The sequence below is a fragment of the Diachasma alloeum genome, unplaced genomic scaffold (assembly GCF_001412515.2).
Source record: "Diachasma alloeum isolate Michigan unplaced genomic scaffold, Dall2.0 Dall_scaffold_72664, whole genome shotgun sequence".
In the NCBI taxonomy this organism is placed as follows: domain Eukaryota; kingdom Metazoa; phylum Arthropoda; class Insecta; order Hymenoptera; family Braconidae; genus Diachasma; species Diachasma alloeum.
In genome coordinates this window covers 26,974-39,222 of record NW_021683554.1, presented here as the reverse complement: position 1 = coordinate 39,222, position 12,249 = coordinate 26,974, and the positions used below count along the sequence as shown (strand labels likewise).

Genomic DNA, 12,249 nt, shown 5'->3' with positions numbered 1-12,249 from the left:
CAGAAACTAAATTATCCAAGGACAAGCCATATGGCACAACAAATATGAAATTACACAGAAAGGAAAGAGACAACGACCAACAGGGAGGAGGAGTCGCTATCGCAGCCAGAGCGGACCTGCAGTGGCATCCCGTAGACCTAGAACACGATGTTTTCAACATCGGCAACTTCGAGGTAACCAGCATATATTTACAATTAAAAGAGGACAGGGAGCTTTATATTTTCTCAGTGTACAAAGCACCGCAGTTCCACATCAAAGTCGAAGAATGGACAAAACTATTTGAACAAATTAAATTAATAGCTAAAGATAACCCCGTGATAATCGGAGGTGACTTAAATGCCAAACACGACTCTTACGAAAGTACCAAAGAGAGCTCATCAGGGATTAACTTGATGAAATCTATTCCAAATTTTGATCTACACATTTTAAACAATGGCAAACACACAAGATATGACAAAGCATCCAATACAACAGACGTCATGGATCTAACGATAGTTAACAATGATCTAGCTATAAAATGCACCTGGGGTGTTACAGACTGGAACCTGGACAGCGACCACGTCATAAGATCAATTGTATTGAACAATGTCATTTTAAAGGACAGGGCTCATCGATGAGGCCTCAACACACGGAAAACGGACTGGGAAAAATTCAAAGAAAATATAATACAGGAAATAAACAAAGAGAATTTCCAGGAAAACAACCACCTGATCCAATATTCGAAACTCTGCAAAACAATTAAAAAACATGTAAAAGCTTGCGGAGGAAAAGAGAATAAAAACAAAAATAACAACAACAGGACAATTCAGGAAAACAATCCAAACAGCACCCCAAAGAAACAAAAAAATCTCCTAAATGATGGTGGGACGAAGAGACCTGTAACCCCATACTGGAAAAGAGATCAAAGGCACTGAAAATATTAAAACAAGATTATTCAACAGAAAACATTGACGAATATCAAAAAATTCGGTTAGAAACACAGAAAGAATTAAAGAAAATAAAAAGGAATTATTTTAACACCTTCATCACATCCATAGATACCAACATGCCTCTTCAATCTGTTTTTTAAAACATAAGGAAGTTCGATGGAGCAGACACACAACAAAAAGGTACCACCAACGAAAAAAGAAAAGAACAGATCTCCACAGCCATAAATAAATTAGTTGAAGATATATCAGATGGCTATGAAGAACCAAAAGCATCGGAAGAAGCGGGGAGAAACGCATTGAACCAAATTTGGTTCCCGATGTCGCTCCAAGAAATTAAAACAATCATCAACAAACTGAAAAAGATTTCAGCAGCGAGCCCAGACCTTATATCCAATGCAATTATTAAAAACTTACCAGACGAAGCATTAAAAATTCTCACACATATTTTCAACCAAATTATGGAAACAGGAGAGACAGCAGCGGAATGGAGATCGTTTGACATATGTTTAATCCCAAAACCAGGCAACAGTGGCTTAAGACCCATATCCCTGGCATCGTGTTTAATGAAAGTTTTCGAGAGAGCTTTCATGAATAGATTTGAATACTATCTTGAAGCAGAACTAGTGATTCCCACATCCCAATTCGGATTCCGAAAAGGAAAATCGTGTTTGGACAACCTCGCAATCTTCACAACGGACGTAAAAAACGCTTTTGCAACAAAAGAATTAGTAGGAGCAGCTTTTATTGATATCGAAGGAGCATACGACAATGTACGCCCAGAGATACTCATTAAAAACTTAGAAGAATTACGATTACCCAAAAGAGCAATAAAGGTGATAGCCAATCTTATAGGACAGAGAAAGGTGAAATTTTACGACTCTGGAGAACTAATTGAAGAAAAGACCATCATAAAAGGACTACCACAAGGGTGTGTCTCAAGCCCAGCCCGATTTAACGTATACGTAAGAAAAATTAATCACAACATCGGCCAATGTAGTTCAAAACAATTTGCTGACGATTGGATTATTTATTCAAAAAAAAATGACGTGGAAGAATGCATTGAAGAAATGAACGACGGTCTAAACAAACTCAACACTTGGGTGGGAGAACTTGGACTAAAAATCTCTACCGAAAAAACCAAATTTATGATTTTTACAAGAAAACAAAAAATACCAGATCAACCATACATAAAAATTGGAAGCACTAAAATTGGAAGGGTTTCAACAGTAAAATTTCTAGGCACAACCCTAGACTCAAAATTAAATTGGAAAGCCTTTACTGAACAAGTCAAAAATAACATAAACACAACTACATCAGTGCTGAAAACGCTCACCAGGAAAGCTTTCGGACTTCATCCATTAACAGCCTTATCAGTCTTCAAATCTCTAGTAAGAGCGAGAGCAGAGTGGGCAGGTTTATGTTCTTCCTCTGCATCTAAAACAAATAGAGACAACCTTGCCAGAGCACTGAATCCAGCTTTGAGGTGTGTCTTAGGCGTATACCCATCAACTCCAATCAACATTCTACATGACCTGGCTAGCCAGCCATCGCTGGAGCTGAGAATAGAAAAATTGACATGCAGATATTTAGCCAGGGCTTATACTGACAAAAAACACCCCCTCGCCCCGAAATTAGCCTACTTAGAAAGAGTGAAATCAAGAAGAAGAACCCCAAAGTGCTCTGAATCCCTATTATCAAACATCTGGAAAGAGGGAAAAAAGAAAATCAAACAACTAGCAAGACATGAACTTTTACCGTGTTATGAATATCCTTTAAGAGCCCAACTGGATCCAGTAAAGATCGAGATTGAAATAGGAAAGAAAATAAAGAAAAAAGAAATTCCAGCAACAGAGTTTGAAAAAGAAATAACAACACACAAGAAGGAATGGAATGTATTTTACACAGATGGATCCAGAAAAGAAAACGAGAAGTTTGCTGGACTCGCTATAGTGAACAACAATTTGAAAATTGAAAAATTATATAAAATGGATTCCAGAGCTTGCATTTTTGAAGTGGAAGCAATGGCCATAACCCAGGCACTCAGAATCATCAAAAACTCCACTCTACAAAAATCCTTAATTTGCATCGACTCATTAAGCACAATACAAGCCTTGAAAAATGTCGAACTAAGTGGAAAAACTCACGAATTCATCTTAGAAATCAAATCACTCATGAGCAGAATCAAAGCAGCAGGCAGAAAGGTAGAGATCTGGTGGGTGCCTGGGCACATGGGCATACCAGGCAACGAGTCAGCGGACAAAGCAGCGAACAAAGCGAGATTAGAGGGTAAATTAATTGAATACAAATACAACCTAAGAGTTTCATACAATGAACTGGAGATTAATTTCAAAAAGAAACACAGAAAAGTAATGGAAAAATCATTCAAACAAAAGAGCATAACATATGGGAAACTTGGAGAAGTAGGAGGCACACACCCATGGTTTCTCAAAGGAGCACTGCCCAGGAGATATATCACATTAATCAATAGAATAAGAGCTGACCATATATGCACAGGTTACTACCTATGGAAAATAAAAAAAAAAGAGGACAGCAGCTGCCCATGTGGACATGACACTCAAGACCTTAACCACATATTTTGGTCATGCGACCTCACAAAAATAGAAGCAGAAAAACTCAAACAATTCATACAAACAGAGAAGAAGATCAATCCTCCATGGGAAATTAGAAGTCTTTCTTTCTCCCAAGACACGGAATTACTACAAAGAATAGCAGAATTTATTTACGACATCAATGAAATTATAGACCTCACGCACTCCAATCTGGACATTTGAAAAACCCCGCCCACTAACACAAGTAGCGACAAAAACACACTCGTAAGAGTATAACACGAAATTGGCTGAGTTACTTCCGGTATTACACAGACCAGCTGCGAGAGCAGCACAAGGAAGAAGAAGAAGAAGAAGAGTCAATCGTCCGTTTGCTAAACGGACCTTTAGCGCAAACGGTACATGAACAAACCGACCCTAAGTACACTAGCAGTAATTTCTTCAAATTCATCAAAAAAACTCAATTAATGATTGATAACTGACACTAATCTTCTGATAATTAACTTCCCAATCATTATTCTACTTTATTTCGATCATTTTCATGCTTTTCAGGCCTACAAATCCACATCTACGCACATCTACGGAACATCTACGCTATATCGTAGATGTAACGTATTCCATAAATCTCCAGAGAAATAATGTGAAAGGATAAATTTGATATGCAATAAAAAAATGATGTACAAGATGACCATTCGGAAGCATATTACTAATTCATGAGCAAAAATAACTACACTATATGAAGATAATAGCAATTATTCACTTTTTTGTACTCATTCTTCATTTTTTGATATATATAATCAATCTTCAATGTATGAGTAATCTCATTCCAGTAGCCCGCGACATTTAAAACTTATAGTATTCTCCCCTTAAATACTACATGGCTGAAAAATATATGAATATATTCAAACACGTATGAAAAAAAAATTCCAGCAAAACCTTGCGCTTTCTTCAAGGAATTCTGTTGAATTTCCATTGGAATTCCATTAAAGATTATGCAATTTCTCCATGTCATTTTGTTAAGAGATATTTCGTAGAACAAACACAGTAGGCTTCTATTCTTCCACAGAAATTTTTAAGCGTAAGTTTTTTCTGTTATAATTTTATTTGTTTCTCATAATAAAATCCGAGAAAAAAAACTTGGGGAATTCTTATTCACGGCTTCTCATGGAAATAATCTCAATAGAATGAGCTATATGGAAAAATCAACATATATGTACGCTTTTCTATTAACAAATATCTATTGAAAAACACACATGAAAGTTTCATAATTTTCTTGAAATTGGCAGAATACACAAATAGAATTTTCTAATACAATTACCGCTAGAATTTTTCATCAATTTTTTTGGTATGCGAAAGCAAATAAAGCCTGTAATACTCTCAAAATTACAATTCTTTAATGTCTCATTGGTTTATGTTCCTAACGGCATACTGATTAAGAGAACTGTTTCTTAAAGTTTTCAATAAAAATGACTAGATATTAGTATTCAATTAACCATTATTAAATATAACTATATGATTGCCAACAATTTCTCACGAACAATGAAAGAAAAATCGGAGATTCACGAATATTATCAATGCAAATTCAACTTATATAGGAAAGTGTCGATTCAGTGAATATCTAAGCAGTTGACGCTCACTTGCTCCAAAACAACGTCCGGTCGCATTGAGCTCTCATGAATAAACAAACCACTGGAGTTGTAATGTAGACATTATATTTGCTGCGATGGCGACTTCAGTGACACAGCATTTTCGTTAACACAAAGTTCATTGATTTAAGCTTCATTTACTGAATAGTTGTTACTTTATTCGGAATTTCATTAATAGTCAGATAAAAATACTTAATTTATTAATGTACAGTTATGACTAATACGGAAGATAAAATTCATAGGATTTAACGAAAAAAAATTGAGCATTGGTGATAAATTACTTATTCAATCGGAATTTCTTCTCTTCTAGGTATTTCAGTAATTTCTTCCTCGACTTCACTTTTTTCCTTCTTTCGTCGTAGTGCACGACCTCGAATATTCATCATTGTTCTAGATACTAGCCAAATGGCACCTTTCTCACAAACACAGCGAAGACCGTTGACGAAACCGATTATCAAACAGTGAGGAGGATATCCAGTAGTTCTCGATTCTATTCCTACAGTTTTTAATGAAGACTCCACGAATTTATCAGGACTAGGAGCCATCCATGTTGCTTTCCTGTAATTGGAAAAAAAATTAATGAAGAGGCGTCAGATTAGTAAAACTTTACCGTTTCTCACTTTCATTAATTTTTATCTCAATAATAATGCAGAAAAAATGAATGGTTTGAACAAATTTTTTCACAAGGAGAATTTAATTGTAGAATAATTCATTTGGAATCGTCATAATCCTCTTCATCTTTTTCTTCATTTCTCATTTGCTTTTTCATTTTTAGAGATATATTATGTACTATATGTATATACTATCCTATATATTTTTTTTACAGTACAGAACTGTATTACATTCTTGTTTTTGTTAAAAAAATTACAGTATAAAAAATATATGTATAGTATATATAATATGTATTATGTACTATATATAGTGTATATTTTATAATATACACATATACTATTGGATATATATTTTTTACAGAAATATATGTTTTATTACAGTAAGAAACGAATTTCTCTTTTTTTATAATTACTGTAAACAAAAGACTACAGTACATAAAAAATATACATAGACATCATATAAAATTACTTGATAACTGTACTGAAATCGAGATACGGGGAAAATTTCAATAAATTCTGAGATAATCAGTTATATCTGAACTCTATTTTGCTGAGTAGGCTGGAAAATATCAACAATCGGTAAGGAGCCAGTTGATTTATACGAAATTATAAACGTCACTCAACTGCACTCAAGTTCTGAAATAGTTTTGCGATTACTTATGTAATGAAAAGCGAAATTCTTTCATGGAAACAGGTCACCGACTTATAAAGTTCAAATTAATTCCCAAATATCCAATGAACCTGTATGATATTGTATTCAAATCAAAGTTGACAATCACAAGAATTTCCTGGACCGGGAAGAAAAGTAGAAGTGCTGAGATCTCTTCAAACAATCCAATATTGTAGAATGATTTCCAACTCACTTGATTTTTGACATTTTTGTGGCCACAGGACCCGGGAGGACACACTGCACAGTAACGCCTCTAGGTTTACCCTCAGCAGCAAGGTCTGCACTGAGTTTATCCACGAATGCTTTACTCGCTGCGTAAACCGATAGGTAGGGGCTTGGGATGGCCGCTGCTGTCGAGCTGATATTAATTATTACTCCTTTCCTTCTCTCCATCATTCCTGGGAACACTGCTCGAGCTACTCCAGTTACACCAGCTACGTTCAACTGCAATATCCTTGCAATTGTCTCCTCTGTCACGTTTGTGAAAATTTCTGGGTGATCGTAGCTCGTTCCTGCATTATTCACTAGTACACCCACCTGAAAAAATAGAGAAATCAATGGGAAATACTTATATATGTATTCATTTTTCATTTCATCAATACTTCAGTGGGATCACTCCGTGGGTTGCACTATATGATCGTGGTGCTGCATTTCTTACAACTAGAACAGGGCGGCCGCTTCGCTCGCGTATTGCTTTCCATGGGTGCCAGAATACTAAAACCTTACTTTGTCACCCTACGTTTCTCACTTTCATTAATTTTTATCTCAATAATAATGCAGGAAACATGAATGGTTTCAACAAAGTTTTTCACAATGAGAATTTAATTGTTGAATTAATTATTCGGCATCGTCATAATCCTCTTCATTTTCTTCTTTGTTTCTCTTTTGCTTTTTCGTTCTTTATTATTTTTAGGGATTAGGAATTTATTATGTACTATATACATATATACTATCCTATATATATTTTTTACAGAACCATATTAACTTTTCAATAATTGAAAAAAATTACAATATAGAAAAATATATATGCATACAGTATATATAGCATAGATTACATACTGTATATAGAATATATTATAAAATATATACATATATACTATGTTATATATGTATTTTTTTATTACAGTAAGAAATGAATTTCTTTTTTTTTACAATTACTGTAAACAAAAAATTACAGTACATAAAAAAATATACATAGACATCATATTACATTACTTGATCAGCGGAATAGACGCTTGAAAAATCGTTACAACGGATTTTTTAAAAGGGCATTTCTTGAATGCCATAGGATAATATTTATTCATAATTATTAGTGGGGCAAAATGAAACAATCAAAAAATATCTGTCCAACGCAATTCAAGCAAAAAAAATTTTTTTTGTTAACTTTTTTTTTATCAACTTTCTTTATTATTGGAAGTACTGATGAGAATAATAATTTTATATTCGTCTTATAATTCAATTGATTAGATTAGGGCGATTACACTTTTCTTCTTTCATTCGATTGAAATTCAGCCTCATATTTTCCTTTTTCCCCCTCTGGGTCTTCCCCTGGGCATCCCTCTGGACTTCGGATTTTGCTGTCTCGTTTTGTTTTCAATTAATCCATGGACAAAATCTCCCATCAAAACTTCTCAATAACTTTTCATTCTACAGAATGGAAAATTATTATTCTCCTTAATACTCTCAAGAATTAACAAACAAAAGTTAATACAAAAAATATATAACAAAAAAAATTGTTTGCTTGAATTGCGTCAAATAGTCATTTTTCGACTGTTTCATTTTGCCCCACTCTCCTCTATTTGTAATGGAATATAGAAATTTTTATGTGGAGATTCAATGGGCCATCTCGTGTTAGGAAGCGACGGAGCGCTAGATTTCATTTTGAAAAAACTACTCAACTTTGAAACGGAATAAATAATGAACAATAATATTTGCAGTCGCAGTATGGGCAGTGTTTTATCGATGATTACCCGAAGTTGATTTTTTATTTTTTTAGATATTTTCCATCCATTGTTATACTAATTTTTACTATGTGATGCTGTACTGACGGCACAACGAACGGGGTTCGTACGATCTGTGCAACCACCAGATGGCTCATAGAATATTTGCCCAAAATCCCTCGTCAATTTCTTCAAGACAAATAAAAATCATTACCTCAAGTTCCTCAATGGTCTTAGCGATTTTTGCATAGACAGGTTGTCCTTCGGTGAGATCGGCCTCGACAATCCTTGTCTCCACTTTGTACTGTTCCTTAATTTCTTTAGCAACACTCTCTAGTTTTGGCAGAGATCTAGAGACCAGTACAATGTCAAGTCCCTTGGCAGCAAGGGCCTGTGCGAAAGCTTTGCCAAGGCCATCAGTAGCTCCAGTTACCACTGCCCATCTCCCCTGGGTCGCAAGGTCGATTCCACAACCCAGAGAAGGCCCTATCAATTTCTTCCAGGTGAAGACCGTCAATCTGACGATAATCCTCAAACCCACAGCTGCAACAACCACCACTGCTAGCTTCTCCCAGCACGTCAGAGCCATTCTAAAGAATTCAGGATTTCCAATTAATTAATTCAATCAACTTTCGGCCCTCTCAGGGAATCAAATATTCTGTAATTGGTAGTTTGATATTACTTCTGATGTTTAGAGTTGTATAACTCGTCAACGACTGAGGGACGTACGTTGGGGTTCAAGTGCTTACGGTGCGATAAATGTTATCACTAGAAGCTGTCGTCAACACTCAGCCGAAGTTCTCCGACGACCTGCGAGGTCCGTTGACGCGCTTATACAAATGAAAATTAATGAAAATCATGAAAACTTTGTGTTAGGTTCATGTCGAATGAAGGAAATTCAAAACATTTCCTGCGTTGCATTTTAATTTTTAAGTAAACGGTAAAACATCGAAGATAAATCGAAATGAAATATCAGATCAGTTTGGGAACATCAAAAAAAGAATTAACATATAGTTATTTTATTGCACATAGGGCCCAACAATTTATATCAACTCTTTCTACATAAAAAAAGAGAATGTCTTTCACGAATTATCTACGAAAAAACTCGTTTCTGGGATATTTATTAAATGATTTATCATATTTTCCCACCAACAAAAAAATAGATAACAAATGTTTTATCAGAATTTTCATTCAGCAATAACAAAGGTCTTCAATTATTTTTATCTAGATCTATCAGTTGTAGAGCCATTCGTTGAGCAGATCTTATATTTCAATGAAAAATTTAAACTCATGTCTTTTTCAGATCAGCGACACCTACTAATTTGTTTTAGGATATTTATCCCAAGCCGCAAACACTCGAAAAATTCTTGATTTTTTGTTCGACTGCTACATAAGTTATCTTCCTAACCAAATAGATAATTTTATCATTTTACGAATGTAAGCACTAACCTCGGATTTTATGCAATTCAAAGTTGTAAATATTTCCACTGTTTGCCAGCGGCAGCTTAAATTTGCCGCTACCATAAAAAAAATCCCACAGGAGCCCATGGTCAAGAAAAAATCTATTCATCTCATTTTGTCGAAACGGTTGCAAATGTTTGTTTTTTCCTATCAGAAAGATTAGTTTTTGCGGAAGTCAAAAAAACTCGGCTTCTGGAAGTCCATGCAATTTTCGCCAAAAATTTTCAATTTTTTTTCCCAAGCCCTTCTCAAGTCTGATTCAATTGAAACTATTTCTGTTCGACACCATATTCCATTGATTTAATGTAACTGAATTGCTTTACAACAGGTATACACACTTCAATCATACCGAAACAATACGGAAGAATAAAATGATCACTGTTTAATTATAGAGATAATCTAATCTCAATAAATTAAATTAAATCTCTTTCCATCATCATACATATTAACAGAATTATATCATTTTTATGACTCAGCTGTTGATCCAAAGGTACATCAATGCATCTCAGAAATGCATCAATTCTCACTCATTATAAATTCTAATCATCGGAAAGAAGAAAAAATAAAAATCCAATCGATTTCTGTTTTTCCAACTCTGCTGCACTTATTACATAACATAAGAATTGAAAAATTATAAATTTTAATAAGCAAAGGCGATTGAAGTCTCGCATTTTTCTTCACTGCAAAAACCCGGAAGAAAATTTTTTCATCCCTACCAAGATTCATTGCTTCACGTAAACTTTGCGCCTTTATTATAAAATTACGATGAAAATACGACGAATTTTCCTAATCTAGAACTAAATTGATAGCACCATACTGATTATTGTTGGCATGACTGAATGAATATTCACAAAAGACACATTATGAGGCGCGAAAATTGCAATTGATGTATTTTTCTTACCCTTTACATAAAACCCCGGAAGAAACCTTTGCCATCACGATACGAATGTAATTGCCCGAATAACTCGGCACTTTCTGACCATTTTATAATGAAAACTCCAGAAATTATGGGAATATAATAACAGTATTTCCTTACATGTCAGGAGCATCAGTTTTCCTCTGCTTTTCACCACAAAAATCTAATAATTGCACTTGAAATAGTGGATGAATATTAGTCAAATAAATTGTAACAGTCTGCGAAGTTATCACATATCTACATTGGATAGAGGCTAATTAAAATACTCAAAACATCAAGAGCGGTTTACTGAATATAACTCAATACACTACAGCTTGGTGCACTACCACCGACGAATCTAAAAACGCACGCGGTCGATTATCGTCGTCGACGGTTTTCGATGCGCGCGCGCAATGTCAGGGCTAGTGGCAACGGAGAATGCTGGCTGATCACTTTTCCCCTACTTCTTGAATCGTCTGGACGTACGCTTTCCTTCTTTCTCTCACTGATTGGCTAATAACAACAATCAGGCCTCTTTCTTTGACACACTTATACGCCCTGCTGACTTGAAGAATCTAGGCTGTTTGATTCATCCAGGACATCTGATGCTAATGATATTCACGAGAAATTGACAGTCGTATTGATTGAATTTCGATTGAAGTAAAGATTGAAGAAATCAGAGACTTATCTTTGTTAGGGGAATCTTCGCTGGAATTAGCATGAAGCAATTTTATTCTTTTCTTTCTTAGTCTTCTTATTTATTAAGATTGGTATCAAGAAGAAGAAATTGTGTAACACACGGAGACAAATATTCAGTAAAAATTACGGAACAATTCACGTAATCCGCAATGAGGAATCGTTTTTCGGCAATTTTTATAGGAATGGAAGAGAAGAAAACTGAAGCGTTCAGTGAATTCTCAGGTTCGAGACCGAACAAAGTACGAAATTGACACGTAATTCTTTCCGAAGAAGTAAAATCTTACAGAAACTTCCCGACTTATTATGCCTTTAAAATCAAAAATTCTTGAACGTTCAACAATTTTTATGAAACGGGTAAATTATTTCTCCGCTCCCTTCCGTAAAATTTCTCAATCGTTGGCGAAAAATGACGGAACGACTTGTCCCCACAGCGGTGAGTCATCAGACGGGTGGTTAATTTTTACGGAACAAATGATAGAATTTACGTGACGATTCGTAAAATTTCAGGTCCGACTCACACTTTTTATTGAATTTTACTTCGCTCGCGGATTACGTTTCGAATCGTAATTTTTACGTTTTTTTTCTGTTAATTTTTATTGAATTTTTCTCTTCCTGCAGATAATTCTGCGTCAATTGTTAATGGTTGAATCACCCGGGAAAATTGAATTTTTAAAATTATGGGAAAGTTTTCCGGAAATTTCTTACGAATTGGTCACATAAATAAATTCATTGATTGAAACATACGATTTCATGGTTGGCCAGCGTGTATTATTTTACTCGCGTGATGGCCAGCCCTCGCTTCACGCGAGTGAAAAATCCCATGGTACTCGT

General features: G+C 34.9%; 1 protein-coding gene across 1 annotated transcript; it reads right to left on the bottom strand.

Annotated features, from left to right (window-relative positions):
• Window positions 1-5,267: 5,267 nt before the first annotated feature.
• Window positions 5,268-11,118, bottom strand: LOC107047628 (very-long-chain 3-oxoacyl-CoA reductase). The gene is made up of 5 exons (XM_015270422.1): window positions 10,861-11,118; window positions 9,046-9,193; window positions 8,578-8,953; window positions 6,617-6,960; window positions 5,268-5,700 (listed from the first exon to the last, which is right to left on the bottom strand). Exons 3-5 carry the CDS (start codon window positions 8,950-8,952, stop codon window positions 5,424-5,426), a joined length of 996 nt encoding a protein of 331 aa, XP_015125908.1. The 5' UTR covers window position 8,953; window positions 9,046-9,193; window positions 10,861-11,118; the 3' UTR covers window positions 5,268-5,423.
• Window positions 11,119-12,249: the final 1,131 nt, after the last annotated feature.